The sequence below is a fragment of the Silurus aristotelis genome, assembly GCF_946808225.1.
Source record: "Silurus aristotelis genome assembly, chromosome: 13".
NCBI lineage: Eukaryota > Metazoa > Chordata > Actinopteri > Siluriformes > Siluridae > Silurus > Silurus aristotelis.
Window position 1 is genome coordinate 23,597,367 of NC_139586.1, and position 22,977 is coordinate 23,620,343.

At 40.2% G+C, this 22,977-nt stretch overlaps 1 protein-coding gene across 1 annotated transcript; it reads right to left on the reverse strand.

Annotated features, from left to right (window-relative positions):
* Positions 1-3: 3 nt before the first annotated feature.
* mccc1 (methylcrotonyl-CoA carboxylase subunit) lies at positions 4-22,260 on the reverse strand. Its single transcript, XM_083559172.1, has 19 exons — positions 21,882-22,260; positions 21,326-21,369; positions 16,730-16,863; positions 16,461-16,556; positions 15,581-15,702; positions 15,350-15,497; positions 15,012-15,133; positions 14,141-14,252; positions 13,925-14,006; positions 10,747-10,874; positions 9,380-9,563; positions 7,996-8,105; positions 4,522-4,738; positions 3,146-3,232; positions 2,005-2,054; positions 1,659-1,796; positions 1,424-1,531; positions 540-611; positions 4-463 (listed from the first exon to the last, which is right to left on the reverse strand). Exons 1-19 carry the CDS (start codon positions 21,935-21,937, stop codon positions 338-340), a joined length of 2,136 nt encoding a protein of 711 aa, XP_083415298.1. The 5' UTR covers positions 21,938-22,260; the 3' UTR covers positions 4-337.
* Positions 22,261-22,977: the final 717 nt, after the last annotated feature.

The following is a 22,977-nucleotide window of genomic DNA, read 5'->3' on the forward strand; positions in this document are numbered from 1 at the left end:
GCATGTATTTTATTTTCTTTATTATTTTCTTGGTCTTGGCTACAAAAGATAATTGTACCCCAGCAAGGGGAAAAATCTACAAAATGATACACAACCAAAAGAACAAAGCTCACATTTATGAACATATGGCTCGTGCAGAATGATCGGAGTTTTAAGAAAACTCTACCAGCAGTTAAGTGTTAGTGTTAACTTCGGGTCAGTAATGAGAAATTCATGATTACTGAGTGAACAGTAATGAATAAAACGTACAGCGAGTTCCCACACAGCACTCGTATCACAGTGCTGAAGAACTCGAGTCAGTAACTGGCGTGAAGCCGATCACAGAATCCCTCGCTCTCTAGGAGTGTTCCGCTTCCTCCTGTTCCTCCTCTATTTCCACCAGCACGGCCTGCCGATTGGCCTGCGAACCTTCTTTAAACAGCACCTTCTTGATGACGCCTGCTTTCGGCGCTCGTATGGTGTGCTGGAAACACACAAGCTGAGTCAACAACAACAAAAAAGGGGATATTCAGCTCCTTAAGGAAACGTCTTCTGCTTACCTCCATCTTCATTGCGATCATCACCATCAGAGGATCTCCCTTCTGCACAGCATCTCCAGCCTTCACCAGGACCTGCAGAGGTAAGGGTTTGCAGATACACACTTTAAAACCAAATGCAATCACCAATTTCATGCCAGGGTTTTTTTTTTTTTACTGTTATATGACATGAGGGAAACAAAACAGCATGTTTTTTTTATTTTATTAAAGTGGGACACACTTTATCCATTTATTCATGTTAAGTCAAACAACCTGGTTCCTGTATAAACAGTAGTGCTCTCAGCAGCCTCTCTTCTGCTCTTTTCTCTCATATTCAATACAGAAAATTGTAATGTTAATGAAATTGCAACAGCTTTATCTCTTACTGCTGCCAAAAGACACCAAAGACTCGTTTTATAAATGTTTTTAAATCCATGTGGTGCATGTGGTATATTTTAGTGAAAACGGATGCAAATAAATTACTACTAAGAGAATTATTATGTTTTGACACATAAATTGGTACACACTTCCACCACTGCAAAAACTATAAGGTTTTATATATACACTCACATTTAATAACAGGGGTCTCCAACCAGCAGGTCATGGACCACTACTCGGCCACACAGCAGGCATAAAAACTTCATTGTATTTTATTTCCGATTTATTAAAGAAAAAAAAAAACACTTCTGCCTATGATAATTTCCCACACTTATAAATTAGGCTTGCACTGATTTGCATCCAGTTAAGTTACATTTTTATTACACATCTAATTATTACATTAATAGTAATATATGCATATTATATTACTTTTATATTTTTATTTCTTTCTATTCCATTTCACTACATGTCGTAATCTGTACGAATGTGTATGTGACAAATACATTCGAATTGATAGCTTTAATGGATACCTTTTCAATTGTTCCGGTCATGGGTGCCACAGCGCCATCTTGTGCTCCAGCAGTACTCACACCAGCCAAGAACTTTGGTAAAGGCACTTTCACCTCTGCACTGCCCTCCTGCTCAAGCAGGAACATACAGGAATAACACTGTAACCCACAATTACTGCTGCAGCTAAATAATTCACCTACTGAAGCTGCTGGAGTTGCCTTCTTTTCTTTACTTTTCTTGTAAAACAAACCTCACCATGGAGAAGAGATGAACCGTGTTGTCCACCATGACCAGTTTGGGTCGAGACAGAACTCCATTTACGCAGCAGTTCAGGTACGTGGCCCCGCCTACTTTCTGCAGCTCACCTGACGCCTGGAATAACTGGCCTCCAATCTAATACACGCACACACATTTAAATCAGAATGTAACACTAATCTAGTTTAAGGAAAGAGCAGTTAATTAGAGAATTAAATGGAAACATTTACCATTTAAAAAGCACCATTTTGGAATGAGTACATTAATATATATCTGATTTGCATATAACCCACTGTCAAGAGATATTTGACAGCAATATGGTAATAAAACGTGTGTGTGTGTATACCTCCATGCTATAGGTCCCATCTGGATTATAGGTCACAGGTACTGTAACTTCTGCAAAAGACATCACACATAGTCACTCAGAGCAGTCCGATCCATGTGATCGATAGTCCATTAGAAATCATGTATAATGCAGAGGATGAAGATATTTCAGGAAGCTATTCCATTTCCAGCTCTGCACATGTGGAGAAATCAAGAGTGTTTCATCAGCATGGTGCAAATCCATCATGCATGCCTGATTAGAGAATGCCGGATTCTCTCAAACAGGGCCAACGTGGGGGAAAAAATAACCTAAATCACTTAGGATTTTCATGAATCACTTCTGTCAGGTATAAACTGGAATATGTGTGTGTGTCATATATATATATATATATATATATATATATATATATATATATATATATATATATATATATATATATATATATATATATATATATATATATAAACATACACACACATATATATGTACATACACTGATCAGACATAACATTAATACCACCTGACCAATATTGTGTTGGTCCTCCTTTTGCTGCCAAAACAGTTCTGACCCATTAAATCAGCATTAACTTCTTTAGCAGTTTAAGCTACAGGAGCTCGTCTGTTGGATTGGACCACACGGCCAGCCTTCACTCACCACATGCATCAATGAGCCTCAGCCGTCCATGACCCTGTCGCCGGTTCACCACTACTGGGCCTTGTCAAACTCACTTTACACTTGCCCATTTTTCCTGCTTCAAACACATCAACTTTGAGGACAAAATGTTCACTTGCTACCTAATAATTAAATCCACTAACAGGTGCCATGATGAAGAAATATGGAATGTTCTTCACTTTAACACTGATAATGTTATAATTTCATTGTAATGCCTGATCGGTGTAGAATTATATTATATACACACATACAGGTCTTGCAGAAACCACCAGATGCTTTTGTGGAAGGTAAAGCTGAAATCTGTTTTAGTTAAAAGAAAAATCTTCTACACACAATATTCATGAATGACAAAAGTGACATCATATAGCAGCTCCTGAGCACTGAGATCCTGGAGTTCTGGTAGGAATAAAACAATAGCACTAAATTTAAATGCTTAAAAAGCAGGTACGTGTGTGTGTGTGTGTGTGTGTGTACAGTTTGACCACTCACTGTTTTCCCCCAGCTGTAGCGCGAGGTTCCTGCTGTAGAGCACGTTGAGCCGGCCACCGTTACCCGAGCCGAAAGGCGAAAACATGTCTGGAACAGGAACACATTATTAATCTGATGTTCTCTAGTGGCTCATCCTTAGTGTCAGGATGTACAGCACATACCCACAGCACATACACATCAGCAGTTCAACATCTATTTATTGTCACTACCTCCTGTAATTTTAACGCCATATCAACAACGATTCACTTGAGCCTGTCACAGCGACGTGCGGATGCTCTTTATTGACTCTAGCTTTGCCTTTAATACGGCCATCTAACACCTGGTACAGAAACTCAGTTTATTAGGTATCAACACACCACTATGCAGCTAGATACTGGACTTCCTCACAGAAAGACCTGACAGTTTATGTGGGTTAAAACACCTCTGAGACAATCATGCTGAGCACCGGCATCCCCCAGGGCTGTGTTCTGTGTCCACTATTGTTCTCCCTTAAGACTCATGACTGCTAGTTTACTAAAATGAACTCTTTTGCCAAAAAGGCACAGTAGTGCTTGAATTTCCTGAAACGGCAGAGAAGAGCGGAACCCCCCTAAGTCTATTGACGGGCATTTTATTTAATTTTTATTATTTTCGTAATGTCTATTGTGTTATCTATGTGTATTGTCTACTCTCTATTGTGCTGTGTATTTGCTACCCATCTTGCTATTTTTTTTTTTGCACAAGGAGCCTTTGGAGAAACACTTTTTCGTTCTAATTTCCACATTGCTGCCTGGCTGAAGTTCACTTTGAATTCTCTTTTGATCGATATTCTTATGTTTCTGTATGACAGATGATGTTACAGCTTTGTCATCCTGCAGCAGTGAAATCTGTACACAGGAGCTACTGCGGCTCATGGGGGCTGATATGGTTTTTAAATATCGACATCATAAATTGTAATTTTTTTATTTCCACAGATTCGAGGTGGTTTTAAATTTTTGTAGTTTTTTTTTAGGAAAACTTTAAAAATATTTAATAATTAACGAATCTTCTCTTGGCTTCTCCCATTAGGGGTTGCCACAGCGAATTATCTGTCTCCATACCCCCCCTGTCCTCTATCAAACCAACTACCTGCATGTCTTTCCTCACCACATCCATAAAATTGACTAATGATCTAATCAAATAAATGTAAATATTATTTAGCTGGAAGGACTTTTTTTATTAAAATATAAATAATCATCTAGAAATGTCCTTGAAGACAACGACAGAATTTTTCCTGAAATGCCTCACACGCCCCACAGACACAACATGCTAAACACACCCAGGCCTAATCAATGTGTTAGTCGACAGAACACAGCTTTTGGTACCCTTTTGGGGCCCACGTGTGTGGACTTCCTTACCGTTCGACTGGCGTAGCAACTCTAGGGTGTGTTCTCTCTCCTGCAGCAGAAGCCCGAGAGCAGCCTGACACACCACGTCTCCTGCCGGTGCAGTCGCTTTGGGAAACAGCTGATCGTAGTGCTGCTGGATGAAGCTGGTGTGTACGTTTCCTGCCTCAAACTCTGGATGACCCGAAAGGTTTAACAGGAAATCGATGTTGGTGTTGAGACCCACAATCTGAGCACAGAGAACGGTACATTCCGAAGACCAAACAAAAAAATAAGACATCGGAAAATTATTTTAGCAGCATTAGCTGATATGATTGTTATATTCCATCTAAATATATACAGTCTCTCACAAAAGTAAGTACACTGCCCACATTTCAGCAACCATTTTAGCACATGTTCTCAAGGGACAAAACTATAGAAATGAAACCTGGATATATTTAAGTCAATGTGCAGATGTATCGCAGTACAGATTTACTCTCCTGATAAAAAAATAAACTGTGTCCAATGTGTCAATATTTTGTGTGAGCACCATTGGTATCCAGCACGGCCTTAATCCTCCTGGGCATGGAATTCACTTGAGCTGCACAGGTTGTTGCTGGGATCCTCTTTCACTCCTCCATAATGACATCACGGAGCTGCTGGATGTTAGACACATGGTGCTTCTCCACCTTCAGCTTGAGAACGCCCTACAGGTGCTCCACAGGGTTCAGGAGAGACATACTGGAGACATACTTGGCTACTCCATTACCTTCACTTTCCTCAACAAGGCAGTTGTCATCTTGGCAGTGTGTTTGGGGTCGTTATGTAGGTCTGTAGGCAAGACAATTTTCTTGGTGCTCCTCACCATGATGTCACCACACATACTGGACACCATCTGAGCCAAACAAGTTTATCTTAGCCTCATTAGAACACTGGACATGGTTCCAGTAATTCATGCTCTTGGACAGGTTGTCTTCAGCAAACTGTTTGCAGGTTTTCTTGTGAGCCAGCTTCTCATGTGCCTGTTTTTTGAAGCAGCTTCTGCACCTGACGCACAGCACGAGGACTCAACTTCTTAGATTGACCCTTGTGAGGTCTGTTCTGAGTGGAACCAGTCTTAAAAAACCTCAGTTTCAGGGTGTTACTGATCTTCTTATAGCCATCATTGTGGAGAGCAGCAATTCTGATTCTTAAATCCTCAGCGAGTCTTTGACATGAGGTGTTGAACATCCAGTGGTCAGTGTGAGAGAATTTTAATCAAACCACTAAATTGTAACTGCTCTAATACAGGATACACACATTTGTCTGGTCGTGTCAAGCAGACAAAAACATGAACATGATGAATAGGACATGTGGCTTTGCCTGGTTACACGATGTACAGCGGTTATCACTTAAGATGTACTCACTTTTGTTGCCAGCTATTTTGACAATAATGGCTGTATGTGTAATAATATATATATATACAGTGGGTACGGAAAGTATTCAGACCCCCTTAAATTTTTCACTCTTTTTTATTTTGCAGCCATTTGCTAAAATCATTTAAGTTCATTTCTTTTCCTCATTAATGTACACATAGCACCCTATATTGACAGAAAAACACAGAATTTTTGACACTGTTGCAGATTTATTAAAAAAGAAAAACTGAAATATCACATGGTCCTAAGTATTCAGACCCTTTGCTCAGTATTTAGTAGAAGCCCCCTTTTGATCTAATACAGCCAGGAGTCTTTTTGGGAAAGATGCAACAAGTCTTTCACACCTGGATTTGGGGATCCTCTGCCATTCCTCCTTGCAGATCCTCTCCAGTTCTGTCAGGTTGGATGGTAAACATTGGTGGACAGCCATTTTTAGGTCTCTCCAGAGATGCTCAATTGGGTTTAAGTCAGGGCTCTGGCTGGGCCATTCAAGAACAGTCACGGAGTTGTTGTGAAGCCACTCCTTCGTTATTTTAGCTGTGTGCTTAGGGTCATTGTCTTGTTGGAAGGTAAACCTTCGGCCCAGTCTGAGGTCCAGAGCACTCTGGAGAAGGTTTTTGTCCAGGATATCCCTGTACTTGGCCGCATTCATCTTCTCCTCGATTGCAACCAGTCGTCCTGTCCCTGCAGCTGAAAAACACCCCCACAGCATGATGCTGCCACCACCATGCTTCACTGTTGGGACTGTATTGGATAGGTGATGAGCAGTGCCTGGTTTTCTCCACACATACCGCTTAGAATTAAGGCCATAAAGTTCTTTTTTGGTCTCATCAGACCAGAGAATCTTATTTCTCACCATCTTGGAGTCCTTCAGGTGTTTTTTAGCAAACTCCGTGCGGGCTTTCATGTGTCTTACACTGAGGAGAGGCTTCCGTCGGGCCACTCTGCCATAAAGCCCCGACTGGTGGAGGGCTGCAGTGATGGTTGACTTTCTACAACTTTCTCCCATCTCCTGACTGCATCTCTGGAGCTCAGCCACAGTGATCTTTGGGTTCTTCTTTACCTCTCTCACCAAGGCTCTTCTCCCCCGATAGCTCAGTTTGGCCGGACGGCCAGCTCTAGGAAGGGTTCTGGTCGTCCCAAACGTCTTCCATTTGAGGATTATGGAGGCCACTGTGCTTTTAGAAACCTTAAGTGCAGCAGAAATCTTTTTGTAACCTTGGCCAGATCTGTGCCTTGCCACAATTCTGTCTCTGAGCTCTTCAGGCAGTTCCTTTGACCTCATGATTCTCATTTGCTCTGACATGCATTGTGATTTGGAAGGTCTTATATAGACAGGTGTGTGGCTTTCCTAATCAAGTTCAATCAGTATAATCAAATACAGCTGGACTCAAATGAAGGTGTAGAACCATCTCAAGGATGATCAGAAGAAATGGAAAAGCACCTGAGTTAAATATATGAGTGTCACAGCAAAGGGTCTGAATACTTAGGACCATGTGATATTTTAGTTTTTCTTTTTTAATAAATCTGCAACAATGTCAACAATTCTGTGTTTTTCTGTCAGTATAGGGTGCTATGTGTACATTCATGAGGAAGAAGAATGAACTTAAATGATTTTAGCAAATGGCTGCAATATAACAAAGAGTGAAAAATTTAAGGGGGTCTGAATACTTTCCGTACCCACTGTATATACGGTATATGCGCAGTTTGCAGAAATAGTTCTTCTCCCCTCACATAACCAAAACCAGCATCCTCCTATGCATTTTTTTAAATACAGTATTTAGTTCAGTTTTGAGGGGTATATTTGATGTTAGCATAGAGACTAGTACACAAATGTAATCCAGTTAAAAACTGAGACATAAACACATGCACAGTGTTGCTGAACTCAGGAAATGACAGCTAGTTGATAGATGTTTGCTCAGTTTCCTGTTTGAATATGCATTACAAACATCCTGCAACTAACAGTATTTAAATCGTTTGCAGATCTACATTTACACTAAACATAAAAGAAACGCATGATATGTTCTGATCGTTCAGTACACAATGTTGAGTACAGTGCTGCAGTACATCAGGATGTCCACTAGAGTCTTACATTGTACTGGCGTAAGCAGTAGCGCAGTTTCTTCAGAGCAGCGGAGCGATCCTCTCCCCAAACCACCAGCTTAGCGATCATGGGGTCATAATGAGCCGAAACCTCGTCACCTGACAAACACAATCAAGAACATTTAAAATAACCCACTACACATAGGGAACTATATTATATTGTTGAGAGTGTATAACACTACAATTGTGAGGGAGAAAATAATTTTTTAATGATCTGTACATTATGGTATTCATGGCATTTTTATGGCAAAATCTAGTAAGAAAAAGTAATTGCCCCCAAACCTAATAATTGTTTTAAATCTATCAGACTGGAGGGTTTTCAAGCATGAGCAGCCTATTTAAGGTTATGCTGTGGCATCTCAATCAGATTTTAGTCCAGACTTGTCTAGTCTAAATCCTTAATTCAGAAGTGGACTTGCTGGTGTGTTTCGGATCATTATCCTGCTGCGTAACACAAGTGCACTTGAGATTTAAGGTCATGAACTGATGGTCAGACATTTTCCTTCAGAATTATCTTGTAGGGCACAGAATGGTTTCATCAAGTATGGTATATTGTAAATCATTTAGGTCCTGCAGTTGCAAAGCAGCCCCAGACCATCACAGCACCACCACCATTTTAGTCTGTTTTAGCACTGTATCTGTTGATATGAATGTACCTATGAATGAGTTATTTCTATAGAAACCTATTACAATGTGCACATTTAAATGAAAAAATGCTCTTACAGAAAATGAGAACACTGCCCTGTGGGTTATTTTATCGTCATCGGTGGTGGGGATTCTACCATGGAAAAACCTAAAAGAAAAACCTCTTCCACGTGGGAATGGCTATGGCACATTAATACAGGAAGTAAAAGCTAGAAGCAGAAGCAGGTATTAAAACCACACCAGCACTTACAATGCCATCTAATAAGAAATCCTCCTAAGAACAACAAATGTGCATTATAAACATGTGTGTGTTGCTGGTTTATCACATAACTCCTGTGTGTGAAGTTGTGTAGTGATCATCACATGAGACGTGACAGCAGGAGGGAAGAGATTTGTCAGATCCAAGTGCAAAAAAAAATACACTCCATGTAAATAGAACTTTTACTACAAAAAAAAAAAAAACCCTACTGAATCATTAAAATGTGCTATATTCTATAAATCAATTCTAAATTATAAATATAATATTGCTCTCTGTGCAGCACGCAGTCTCGCGTGTAAAAACAAAGAGCACGTAGTGTCACTGATTCGCCTCTAGAGGCCGCTCTCCTTGTGAATTTCCAGCCAATAATTTCAACGATCAAATATAGGTGCTGATTAATCAACAAAACCCAAGACTCGGCTGAGCTTTAGTAAGAATGTTAAGGAAACAAAAAAAAAGCCATGCTGACCTTGCCGTACTCCAGTCTCGATGCGCGTGTTAGGTTCCGCCTCCGGGGTGGAAAGGTGTAGCAGGGGCCCGGCTCCAGGCAAGAAGTCATTATTGGGGTCTTCAGCATAGATTCGGGCCTCAAACGAGTGACCGCTCAACGCAATCTCATCCTGAGAGAGAGGAATCTTTTCTCCAGCAGCCACCTGATGACAAACACAAGCACTAAAAATATAAATGACTTGATTGCCAATTGTTTGTCACAAAATGCACAAACAGAAACTATTTGCCTGCTGTGAACTTGATATATTTTTTTACAAATTTGTCATAACGCTATCAACATCGAAAGATCTAAAAATCGTAACTCGTAATTTACTCTATAATTCTCAAATATTTCCATAGGCGTTCTCGTGCTACATTCGCATTCTCACATCAGTTTTCTGCTCCTACACAAGATTTTTCTACATTTTTTGAATGTTTTTTTCATGGTGATGTGTAAAATCACCTAAAATCACATCCAGCATCAGGTGGCACTGACATTAGCGTTCCTTTAGTTTTTTCCCCCCTCATTTCTCTTTCTACAACAGATGTCTCTTGATGCCTCATTTCTCTCACTATGAGCAAATATCTTGTTTCATCAGTTTTCAGTCTCCATCCTATCATTTTTTCTTGCCATGCTCGATTTTTCTTCCTTACATCATATTTCCTTTCTAAGTCAGATTTCCTTGCCATTTCAGACTTCTATCTAACCTTATGTGTGAAATATAACCTGATGAGTGTAGCTACTCTGTAACCACGTTGCCATTCTTGCTCCTAACAGACATGGAGTCTCTGCTATCAGCTGTCAAGCAAGCATGCTCATTACAATACAAGTAGTCCCTGACTTACGATTAAGAGGCGTTCTGATGACCCTGTAACTATATTCCGTAAGTTGAGAAATAGCCAGGAGCCTTATAGTGAATGGTGATCAGTATGGGGTTGCGTACTGTAATTTGTTAATAATTTGACAAATTACGATACTTAATTTAGCTAAACAGAGCAACTGACAGTACCGTACTGTATAAACATTACAGTATACATGTATGTGGCAGGGGCACGTGGACGAGTGCCGGTTTGGGGGTGGAGCTAAAATTGGGTTTTGACGATTGAATTCTGTCGACTTCTAGAGAGAGTAAAGCATCTCATAAACATCAAAAACATATTATACCTCATATACGCTGCTTTGCCTGCCACGCAAAATGTTAAATATTTTTAATTTTATATTAAACATATTGCTATCACCATGGTAAGATCAAAAAAGTTTAAGTTGAACCATCATAACTGAGGGACGTGTATATGCTAAGCTCTAAGATCAGTGATTACTAAATTTAGTCACATGATTTGCCTCACCCTGAGCTGCCACTCCACCAGGTCTGTACCGGTGATCATCTCAGACACGGGATGCTCCACCTGCAAACGTGTGTTCATCTCCATGAAGTAGAAATTGTGCTGAGCGTCCATAATAAACTCCACAGTGCCTGTGGGCACACGTGTACATACACAGGCACGGTTATTGGACAGGTTACTGTATTATTGGCAGAAACCACAATGACATTTTATATTATATTACAGTGGAACCCGGTTATGTCGCCGGCCTAGAGGACGTCAAAAAGCGTCGAGATAACCGATGATCGAGATAAACGAAAACCAATATGGCGGCAATATATTAACCTGCTTGAAATTACTTTATGTACATGATGTGCGTTATGATCATGCACAAACAATAACGGACCGCGAGTGTGTGGAGGTGAGGGGCTTAACTAGGAGATGGGATGAGTGCGTAAATGAGAGTCAGGTGTGTGTGATCAGCATGACTGCGACGAGCTCTGTGCAGGCGGGGCAAGCAATGGAGAAGAAGCAGGGTGCTTCGGGGAATGCCGAGGCTTGACAGCCGCCGAAGGGGGCGTGGCAGGGGGATTCCTGACATAACCGACGTTAAGTGGCAAATTTGCCCCCCCTTGTGCTCGAGATATTCGGGTTTGGCGACGAAAAAAAAATCAACATAACTGATTAAAAAATGCTAAGACAAAGCGAGAATTTGGCGGTTCCACTTTGAAAACGTCGACTTAATAGGGTTGTCGAGTTAACCATTTCGTCAAATGCTCATGTGCGTGAGACGAAAATACTGCAAAGTTTCCCAGTAGGGGCAAGATCATTTAAGTAAACAATTTGTGTCAAGTGCGCTCTCAAAATGGCAGGGAAAAAAAATGCACAGCAAAATGAAAATATGGACGTTTTTAACAGAGTGGGAGAGTTTACCGTAATTTCCGGACTATTTAACGCACCCAAATATAAGCCGCACCCACTGAATTTGACAAAGTTAATAAATTTATATATAATTTATAAATAATAAAAAATTAATAAATAATTAGCACCTGTCTATAAGCCGCAGGTTCCTACATTGAAACTAATGAACTTTACACAGGCTTTAATGAAAAACAGTGTCTGTTACACGGCTTGTATCTAAACAGCAGCCTACCAAGAAAGTCATCGTTCACTGTCTTCCTCCTTCCTTTCACAACAATTTCTCTCAGGAGTTTATCTTTTGGCATCGTCGTGCGTTTAAAAATCACCATCGGTGAAGCTTTTCTCTCGATGCCGTGCAGCTCAGAACACAGGTGAAGTGTTTTTTCATGCCCGGTTGTTTTCAGCGTGATGAATGATTCGCATTTCCTGTAGACAGTCCGAGTGAGCGGCAGGTCAAACGTCAGAGGAACATCATCCATATTTATGATGTGGTGCAGCCCGATTCAGTGGGAGCGCATCTGATTTAATATAAAGAGTTTCATTGGTTCAAAAATGTCTGTGACGTTGTTAAAATCTTGTCTCCGGAAAACGACAAACTAAAACGCATGGTATTAGACGTCCAACTGTCCCGCCACACTGTTGAACACAGAATACCGGACATTAACACTGCTACTGAATCACAGTTGCGGCCCGGGTTCGATCCCCGGTCAGGGAACCAACCCTAGCTATTGAAGAGGCACAAGCCAGTGCACTCTCAGTGCAGGTCCCAAGCCCGGATAAATGGGGAGGGTTGCGTTAGGAAGGGCATCCAGCGTAAAACGTGCTAAATCAAACATGCGGATAACGAATACGGATGATCCGCTTTGGCGACTACTAATGGAAGAAGAAGAAAGAAAGTTTTATTGAATCACAGTTGCACTCTGACTTTCAAACGTGTATTTTAGTGTCGCATTGGATAAGAGTTGTATCATACAAGACAAGCCTCAGTTGGCAATATTTGTACGGTCTGTGTCAAACGATTGTGTGATCAAAGAAGAACTCCTTGATATTGTGCCATTAAAAGACAGAACCCATGGCATAGATGTAAAAGAAACAATGATGGCGGCATTTGCGAAAGTAAATCTGCCCATACCGAATCTAACTGCAAGTTTGTAAGAGTTTGTGTGTGAGAGACAGTGCACACAATGTTCATTGTTAAAAATGACTGGCCAGTGGTCTTAGTACTGTAGGAGTCATTTTCTGTCATTATCATGTTGGTGTGTGTGACATTTACAATTAATCTGGCAGAGCAGAGGTGTGTGTGTGTGTGTGTGTGTGTGTGTGTGCGCGTGTGAGAGGAAGGAATGGGTGATGTTCATGTGTGCCCATGTGTATGATGTGGCTCTTTGCAGTAACGCAGTAAAAAATGTGGCTCTTGGTCTCTGACTGGTTGGCCACCCCTGGTTTAGGGGAAGAAATGCAAATCAAAATTGCTTGGTTTTATTTTCAGCGTTTATCGTTATTTGTGTTCAACGTTTGAACAGTTTGCATGTTGAAAACCATTTTAAATAAAATGCCTGATTGGTTAAATAATATAAAATAATATTTTATAATATATTTTATAAAAATGTAATAGAAAAAAAATCTAATTAATGCAACACACTTATATTGATTAAATGAATTAAAAAATGTTATGAAATTGTTTCATAGTTAATGGTTGTGTGTGTGTTTTACATTTATTATTTCATCTTATAAAGATGTGATTAACTTATCTGTTCTAGTTATATCAGCCATACTTTAACAAATGTCTTCATTCCCTCATGTTATCCCTCATTATTTACTCGATATGTGTAATTGTCAGGATTTTCTCCATTTAAGAGAAATTCTTGAAGCTGGACAAAACGCTAAAGAATAGCCCTATCGTTAGCCACTAGCCACTTCCTAGTGCTATGGATTCTTTATCTATTTCATGCATGTGCAAAACAAAATCGTATTTCCAGTACGAAATGATTAGCCACAGTGACACTGCGCTTTTGTTACCAGCTATTTTGACAATAATGGCCGTTTTTTATTTTTTTTCCACTGACTACATATTCAAGTTTCAATGTCCCTTGAGAAGATTTATTAAATAGTTTGCAGAAATGTGAGGGGGTGTACTCACTTTTAAGAGATACTGTATATAAAATCAGAGGCTGGTTAAAAGCAGGCAAAAGCCTCTGCAATTTAGTAGGAAATAATAAAACAAACAAACAAAAAAAAGATTCATTGGACTGTACATGTAGAACTAATTCTCATGTCTTACCTGCTCCCACATAGTTTACTGCTTTAGCTGCCCGGACTGCAGCTTCTCCCAGTTTACGCCTCACTTCAGGACTAATACCAGGCTGCAGGTGCACATGCACACTATTTTTTTAGTCGAAGTATTTTATTACATTTTAGTAATAAAAGCTTTTATCTTGAGGAAAATCAACTAGTTCCTAATGCATTTCCAATATAAATAAATGGCATCCATATTCACCCCTGGTGCTTCTTCTATGATCTTCTGGTGTCTCCGCTGCACACTGCAGTCTCTCTCAAACAGATACACAGCATTACCATGTTGATCCCCAAACACCTGCACCTCCACATGCCTAAGCAAAAACAAGAACATACAGCTAATGTCTTCACGCATATACCAAAACACTGCATTATAGATGTGCAGCTCCATAATTGAGGCCGATGTGATTCGAATCTCGATGCATTACCAGCGATATGATACATTAAAGATACATATGAAGCAGCTACCGATGCGATGCCATTCATCCCTCTTACGATGCTCTGATTTCTGTTCAATTTAACACAATGAGATTTGATGCAATATGATGCGATGGGGGAAAAAAGAATGATATGCGATTCAATATATTATAACAGATATTTCTTTGGTTCTGACAGACTGCAACTCATTCATTTACTTAAGGGCCTTCTGACTTCTAACGCATGGCCCTTTCACAAACAGTTTTAATGTAAAAGAAAAAAAAAATTTAATGTAATAAAACTACACATTCTGTTCTGTCTCCAGGAAGATGCAGCTCTACCTCTGCCATGTTAATCTGTATTCTGTGTGACTCTCAGACACTCCTCAGTTTCCATACCAGTGGTGCTGGGAGAACGCGCTCAAAAAACAGTTTTGCGAGGAGAAATCAATCTACATATCAAATACTGGTCACAAATTATTGGTCACTTTATATATAAACAAAAGAAAAGTGCATTTACTAATGCAAACATGTTATGCATAATGATACAAATGTCAACTTGTATCGGCTTTTATGCCGAAGCAATTTTATTTTTCTTTCTAGAAGGCAAAAACTCTTATGAAAAAGCAGAAGTTATGTATGGGATGGGCCGGTCACCTGGGGTTTTTCACAAACTTCTCCACCAGCATGACGTCGTCGTTGAAAGACTTGCGAGCTTCTCTCCTGGCAGATTCCAGCTGCTCGTGAAATTCGGCCTCCGAGTGAGCGATACGCATTCCCTGCACATCACGATGGTTAATCATGACGAGGACTATTTCATTTTCTTCTTTATTATAAGAAAATTTTAAGTTTTATTTGAAGTAATCAGCGCAGCACTTATATTACATAAAATAAAAAATTAAAAAACACATTTCTGTCTTGTCAAACAACACAGTAACGCATAAACCGGAAACTTTCTGTTTAACACTAAGAAAATTCTCAATAAACCCTCTCACCTTCCCACCTCCACCTCGGACGGCTTTAATCATAACAGGGTAACCAATCCTGGCAGCTTCAGATTGAAGTTTCTCATCTGATTGGTCCTCTCCGTGGTAACCCTCAATGATAGGAACGCCTGCAGCTGACATTATGTGTTTGGAGGTGCTGATAGAGGACAAAGCAAAACGATGCCGTTTATTCACTCTGGTGTGCTAAAAATGAACAATAACGAAGGAGTTGAAAGTCACCTCTTGATGCCCATATCACGAATCGCTGACGATGGAGGCCCAATGAAGATGATGTTTTCCTGTTTGCACAGTTCAGCAAACTCTGTGTTCTCAGACAGGAAGCCATATCCGGGATGGACAGCCTTTAACACCATAAAGCAAAAAGTTCAAGTTAAACATCATATTTAATAATATTGACAATAATAAAATTATTCATGTCCGCTTAGATGAAGATAACTGAAGCCCCTCCCACCAATTTAGCTGGGAATGCTTTTTTGTTTGTTTGTTAAAACACTGAGCTTCGCCTGGTTAAATAAAGCACTGCGTGATATCAAGCGCTTTTTGAACTCCTACCCAATCAAAATGCAAGTAAGAAAAAGCAAACATGGTCCACAAAGTGTAAATTTACATGCTAAATTGAAAATAAAAATAATTGTCAACTAAACATAAAATGGTGCATTTTTGGAAAGTTTAGCAGAATGTAACTTCGCATCCCTCTGAAAGTCTCACAAGCAACTCCAGAACCCTGAGATTTTTTGACTAAGCTAGATATTAAATCTAATCTAGAAAGAAAAATCGAGGCTAGAACTTGTGTACACTATAACCATAACAGAGTTCCTACATCATCTGAGCTGCAGTTTGTTTATATCAGCACAAAACCTGCTCTGGTCAATAGCTTTTCGGTTATGAAAAGTGCAAAACCAGCTTTTGCCTTCAAGAAATCAACCCAGAAGATCCTACCAACCATTTATATTCCATATGACTAAACCGACTCTTTCCTACCCGAGTGGCCCAAACCGACTCTTTCCTACCCGAGCGGCCCAAACCGACTATTTCCTACTCAAGGGACCATATTGATACTTTAATAATAATTAATGAATAAATATATTAATGGTTGTACCTGTGCTGAGGATTTTTTGGCAACTTCTAGAACTTTCTCCATACATAAATAACTCTGTTGTGATGGTGCTGCTCCGATATGGTACGCTTCATCTGCCTGCAATATAAACATTACAATGACATTTTTAATCAGCACTGTATATTTTTGTTTTTTACAGATGGTACTGTACGCCATTTTAAAAACATGTTTGTGCATTAAACTAAGTGTTAAGTCAAGTGCTAACTCATGGACAGTTGTGAAAAGAAAACGTTAACGTGCGTTTTTCTCACCATGGCCACATGCATAGAGTGCATGTCAGCATCACTGTACACAGCCACAGAACGAACACCCATCTTTTTTGCTGTGCGCATCACTCTGCATGCAATCTCTCCTCGGTTAGCAATGAGGACTTTCTCGATCCTCCCTGCAGACAGAAAATTATGATTAGACTTCCACACTATACCCAGATACCCAGCTTTTCAGATCCAACTTATCTTAAATGTCATGATTAATAATTCTGATCAGAAAATACCACTGAAGGATTTTAAAACATGAGCTCAGTTTGGCTTAAACGATTATACATTATGAATGATTAGAGATGCACCATCGTCTGTGAACAGATTTGCTAACCAAGTAGCTCATACCAACAAATTAATAGCAGATAGATACATTTTCTGTGCAAACATTCAGACACTTTATCTGACATCTATGCACCAACACCACTATGCATCAAGGATCGGCTCTGAGCCCTTTCCTGTTTGTAGTGGTGATGGACAGGTTGACAGACGAGGTCAGACAGAAGTCTCTGTGGACTATGGTGTTTGCGGGTGATATTGTGATTTGTGGTGAGAGTAGGGAGCAGGTTGAGAAGAGCCTGGAGAGGTGGAGGTATGTGCTGGAGAGAAGTGGAATGAAAGTCAGTAGGAGTAAGACAGAGTACATGTGTGTGAATGAGAGGGAGGGCAGTGGAGTGGTGTGGAGAGTGTGTTAGAGAAGTGAAAAAAAAAGAGTGCAGGCACGGTGGAGTGGGTGGAGAAGAGTGATAGCAGGAGTGATTTGTGATAGAAGAGTATCTTCTTCTTCTTCTTCTTTCGGCTGCTCCCATTAGGGGTCGCCACAGCGGATCATCCGTCTCCATACCACCCTGTCCTCTACATCTGCCTCTTTCACACCAACTACCTGCATGTCTTCCCTCACCACATCCATGAACCTCCTCCTTGGCCTTCCTCTTTTCCTCCTACCTGGTGGCTCCATCTTCAGCATTTTTCTACCAATATAATTCGTGTCCCTTCTCTGCACATGTCCTAACCATCTCAATCTCGCCTCCCTCACCTTGTCACCAAAACATCCTACATGTGCTGTCCCTCTAATAAACTCATTTCTAATCTTGTCCATCCTCGTCACTCCCAACGAAAACCTTAACATCTTCAGCTCTGCTACCTCCAGCTCCATCTCCTGTCTTTTACTCAATGCCACTGTCTCTAATCCATACAACATCGCAGGTCTCACCACAGTCCTATAAACTTTCCCTTTCATTCTTGCAGATACCCTACTATCACAAATCACTCCTGTCACTCTTCTCCACCCACTCCACCCTGCCTGCACTCTTTTCTTTACTTCTCTAACACACTCTCCATTACTTTGCACTGTTGACCCCAGGTACCTGAACTCCTCCACCTTCTCCACCTCTTCTCCCTGCAACCGCATCACTCCACTGCCCTCCCTCTCATTCACACACATGTACTCTGTCTTACTCCTACTGACTTTCATTCCCCTTCTCTCAAGCGCATATCTCCACCTCTCCAGGCTCTTCTCAACCTGCACTTTACTCTCACCACAAATCACAATATCATCTGCAAACATCATAGTCCAGGGAGACTCCTGTCTGACCTCGTCCGTCAACCTGTCCATCACCACTGCAAACAGGAAAGGGCTCAGGGCCGATCCTTGATGCAGTCCAACCTTCACCCTGAACCAGTCTGTCGTACCTACTGCACATTTCACTGCCGTCACACTGTCCTCATACATGTCCTGCACCACCCTCACATACTTCTCTGACACACCTGACTTCCTCATACAATACCACAACTCCTCTCTCGGCACCCTGTCGTACGCTTTCTCTAAATCCACAAATACACAATGCAGCTCCTTCTGTCCTTCTCTATACTTCTCCATCAACATCCTCAAAGCAAATAAGGCATCTGTGGTGCTCTTCCTCGGCATGAAACCATACTGTTGCTCACAGATGGTCACCTCTTCTCTCAGCCTGGCTTCCACTACTCTTTCCCATAACTTCATGGTGTGACTGATCAACTTAATTCCCCTGTAGTTACTGCAGGTCTGCACATCTCCCTTATGTTTAAAGATCGGTACCAGCACACTCCTTCTCCATTCCTCAGGCATCCTCTCCCCTTCCAGAATCCTGTTAAACAATCTGGTTAAAAACTCCACTGCCATCTCTCCTAAACATCTCCACGCTTCTACTGGTATGTCATCTGGTCCAACCGACTTTCCATTCTTCATCCTCTTAATCGCTGCTCTCACTTCCTCCTTACTAATCCTATCTACATCCTGCTTCACCAACTCCACATCCTCCAACCTTCTCTCTCTCTGATTTTCCTCATTCATCAGCTGCTCAAAATACTCCCTCCATCTTCTCAACACACTCTCCTCATTAGTCAACACATTTCCCTCTCCATCCTTTATTGCTCTAACTTGCAGTACATCCTTCCCAGCTCGGTCCCTCTGCCTGGCCAATCGGTACAAATCCTTTTCTCCTTCCTTAGTGTCCAACCTCTTATACAGCTCCTCATATGCCTTTTCCTTGGCTTTCGCCACATCCCTTTTTACCTGCTGCCGCATCTCCTTGTACTCCTGCCTACTTTTCTCATCACTCTGTCGATCCCACTTCTGTTTTGCCAACCTCTTTCCCCTAATGCTCTCCTGCACTTCCTCATTCCACCACCACGTCTCCTTGTCTTGCTTTCTATTTCCAGATGTCACACCAAGCACTTTTCTAGCTGCCTCCCTCATCGCTCCTGCAGTAGTTGCCCAATCATCCAGCACCTCTTCACCACCACCAAGCCCCTGTCTGACCTCTTCCCTGAACCTCACACTACACTCTTTCTCCTTCAGTTTCCACCATCTTATTCTTCTTTCAATCCTTACTTTCCTCCTCTTCTTCTTCGCCTCCAAAACCATCCTACAGACCACCATCCGATGCTGTCTAGCTACACTGTCCCCCGCCAACACCTTACAGTCTCCAATCTCCTTCAGGTTGCATCTCCTACACAGAACATAATCCACCTGTGTGCACCTTCCTCCACTCTTATACGTCACCCTATGATCCTCCTTCTTCTTAAAATACGTGTTCACCACTGCCATTTCCATCCTTTTAGCAAAATCTACCACCATCTGCCCTTCCACATTCCTCTCCTTGAAACCATACCTACCCATGACCTCCTCATCACCTCTGTTCCCTTCACCTACATGCCCATTAAAGTCTGCCCCAATCACCAATCGTTCTTTCCTAGGTACACCATCTACCACTTCATCTAATTCACTCCAGAATCTTTCCTTCTCCTCCATCTCACAGCCAACTTGTGGAGCATAGGCACTGATGACATTTATCATCATCCCTTCAACCTCCACCTTCACGATCATCACCCTATCAGAAACTCTCTTCACCTCTACTACACTCTTACTGTACTCTTCCTTCAGAATCACCCCTACACCATTTCTCTTTCCATCCACACCATGATAAAACAGTTTAAACCCACCTCCAATGTTCCTGGCCTTACTCCCTTTCCACTTGGTCTCCTGAACACACAGCATATCTACCTTTCTCCTCTCCATCATATCAGCTACCTCTCTCCCTTTACCTGTCATAGTACCAACATTTAAAGTACCAACCCGAACCTCTACTCTCCTACACTGCTCCTTTTCCCGCCGTCTCTGTAGACGCCTTCCTCCTCTCCTTCTCCTCCTTCGGCCAACAGTAGCCCAATTTCCACCGGTACCCTGTCGGCTAACGATACCTGTGGCGGTCGTTGTTAACCCGGGCCTCGACCGATCCGGTATGAAATTCTCATTTGTGATCCACATATTTGATTTGGCACATGTTTTACGCTGGATGCCCTTCCTAACGCAACCCTCCCCATTTACCCGGGCTTGGGACCGGCACTAAGAGTACACTGGCTTGTGCCCCCCTAATGGCTGGGTTTAGAAGAGTATCTAAGAGAGTAAAAGGGAAAGTTTATAGGACTGTGGTGAGACCTGTGATGTTGTATGGTTTAGAGACAGTGCCATTGAGTAAAAGACAGGAGGTGGAGCTGGAGGTAGCAGAGCTGAATATGCTGAGATTTTAATTGGGATTGACAACGATGGACAGGATTAGAAATGAGTATATTAGAGGGACAGCACATGTAGGACATTTTGGGGACAAAGTGAAGAAGGCCCATCATACAAACCACATTCAAACTGTCATATTTTTACATTTCTTTCTCTTTATAGGTTTTTTTTTTTTTTTTATGAAACAACAGGGTGCTAAAATCTTTTCCCTCTGAACATGTTTCTTTCTTGAAGGATCGACTCTTCAGATGAAGCAGAGATCCCAAGATATCTGATTGAGGGACAGAATGCTGACATGTTTGTATTATGAAAAACAGACGCAGTGGATGAAGAAATCGTTTCTATTCATGTTAAAGAATTATATTAAACGCTTAATATAATTATCTCGCTTGTTCGGAAAAAAAAAATCCCATTTATTATACATTATTTTAATTCGCTCTAGAAAAAAAAACACCAGTATAAAAAATTTAGGATCGATCTGCCCATCCATAATCTGGTGAGTGTCCTGAAGAAGCCATGGCTTGTTTCCCACCTACCCACAGATGCATGTCTGACTGCTCCTGTGCTCCATATGAGCTTCCTGAGGAAAAGAAAATGTAAAGGTCAACCCTTTGTTTTTATGTTTTGTCAACAACCAGCCTGGGTTTATACTCAATAACACTTGCTGATGAGTTCGGGTCAGTTTGAGAAGATCCAATTTGTAATCAAGGTCAATCAAAACACCTTAAGCACCTGAATTAGGTCCCTGCTTCTGTCCATAACCTTGTCTGAGACATGACGTCACAATTTTGGTTGCAAAGCAGATTATTTTAACAACTGAAACTAAAATCGTGTTATATTAAAAATCTTACAACTTATACGCAGGTTTTTATATCATTAGCAAAAGCAAATACATTTCCACTTTTGTCATTGTTTTGTTTTATTTTCATTGCTAATGTCATTTTACTTGACAGTTTCCTACCTAGCAAAGCAGAGATCAGCATTTACGCCTTGTAAACCGAATAAACTAACCCAAACCATGCGTGATGCCTACCATCAAACATGCTAAATATATTTTAACTAAATACATGAAGTTAAAGTTGAATAACTTACTGCAGCTGTGCTCTCAGAGCCTGCCTAACTCCCACTTGCAGGACAGCCGCAGCCATTTTTACAACGAGTAAAGCAAGGCTAGGCTAATGTTCCTTTGCGAACCGCACCGTTAAAGATTTCAGAAAACAGTTCTTTGTTTTGTAATAAATTAATTTATACTACATGATAAATATCATTATTACACTTTAAAACGACATTCTTTAGTTTATAAATGAAATGTAGCTAATATCAAAATGCTAGCTAGCTAGTTTGCTAGGTGATCTTATTGACCCTGAAGACGACCCGTAGTTAAAATAACCAATCACAGTGGTGGATAATGAAGGCGTGTTAGTAGGACAGTTGTGTGTGTGTGTGTGTGTGTGTGTGTGTGTGTGTGTGTGTGTGTGTGTAAAGGTACACAAAATTCACAAAAAACAATTTCTTCGTTTTCTATTAACGCAGTTTTTTATTTATTTTTTTTTATTTCTATTAATATTTGTTAACATCAACATTTAAAATTTTTTAAACTATATATATATATATATATATATATATATATATATATATATATATATATATATATATAGTTTAAACATTTTTAAATGTTGATGTTAACAAATTCTGTTTAAATAGTTAAAATTTTTTAAACTATATATATATATATATATATAGTTTAAAAAATTTTAAATGTTGATGTTAACAAATATTAATAGAAATAAAAATAAAAAAATAAAAAAATAAAAATATATATATATATATATATATATATATATATATATATATATATATATATATATATATATATATATATATATATATATATAATGAAACTAAATTAATGCAATACACTTTTTTATATTGATAAATTGAGTAATCGATTAAATTGGCACAAACTGAATTGAGTAAATAAATAGAAAACTTAAATAGTTTACATTTGTAAGCCCCTGTTTGGGTAATACAGATGTACATGTAAGTGTGTGTTTATGCATTTAATTATACATTTTTCTAAAGATATGGTCTACTTAACTGTTCTACTTATTTCAGCATACTGTAATAAATGTTTTCATTCCTTCCATCCTTTATTCATTCAATCCCTCGTTATGCAGAATTGTCAGAA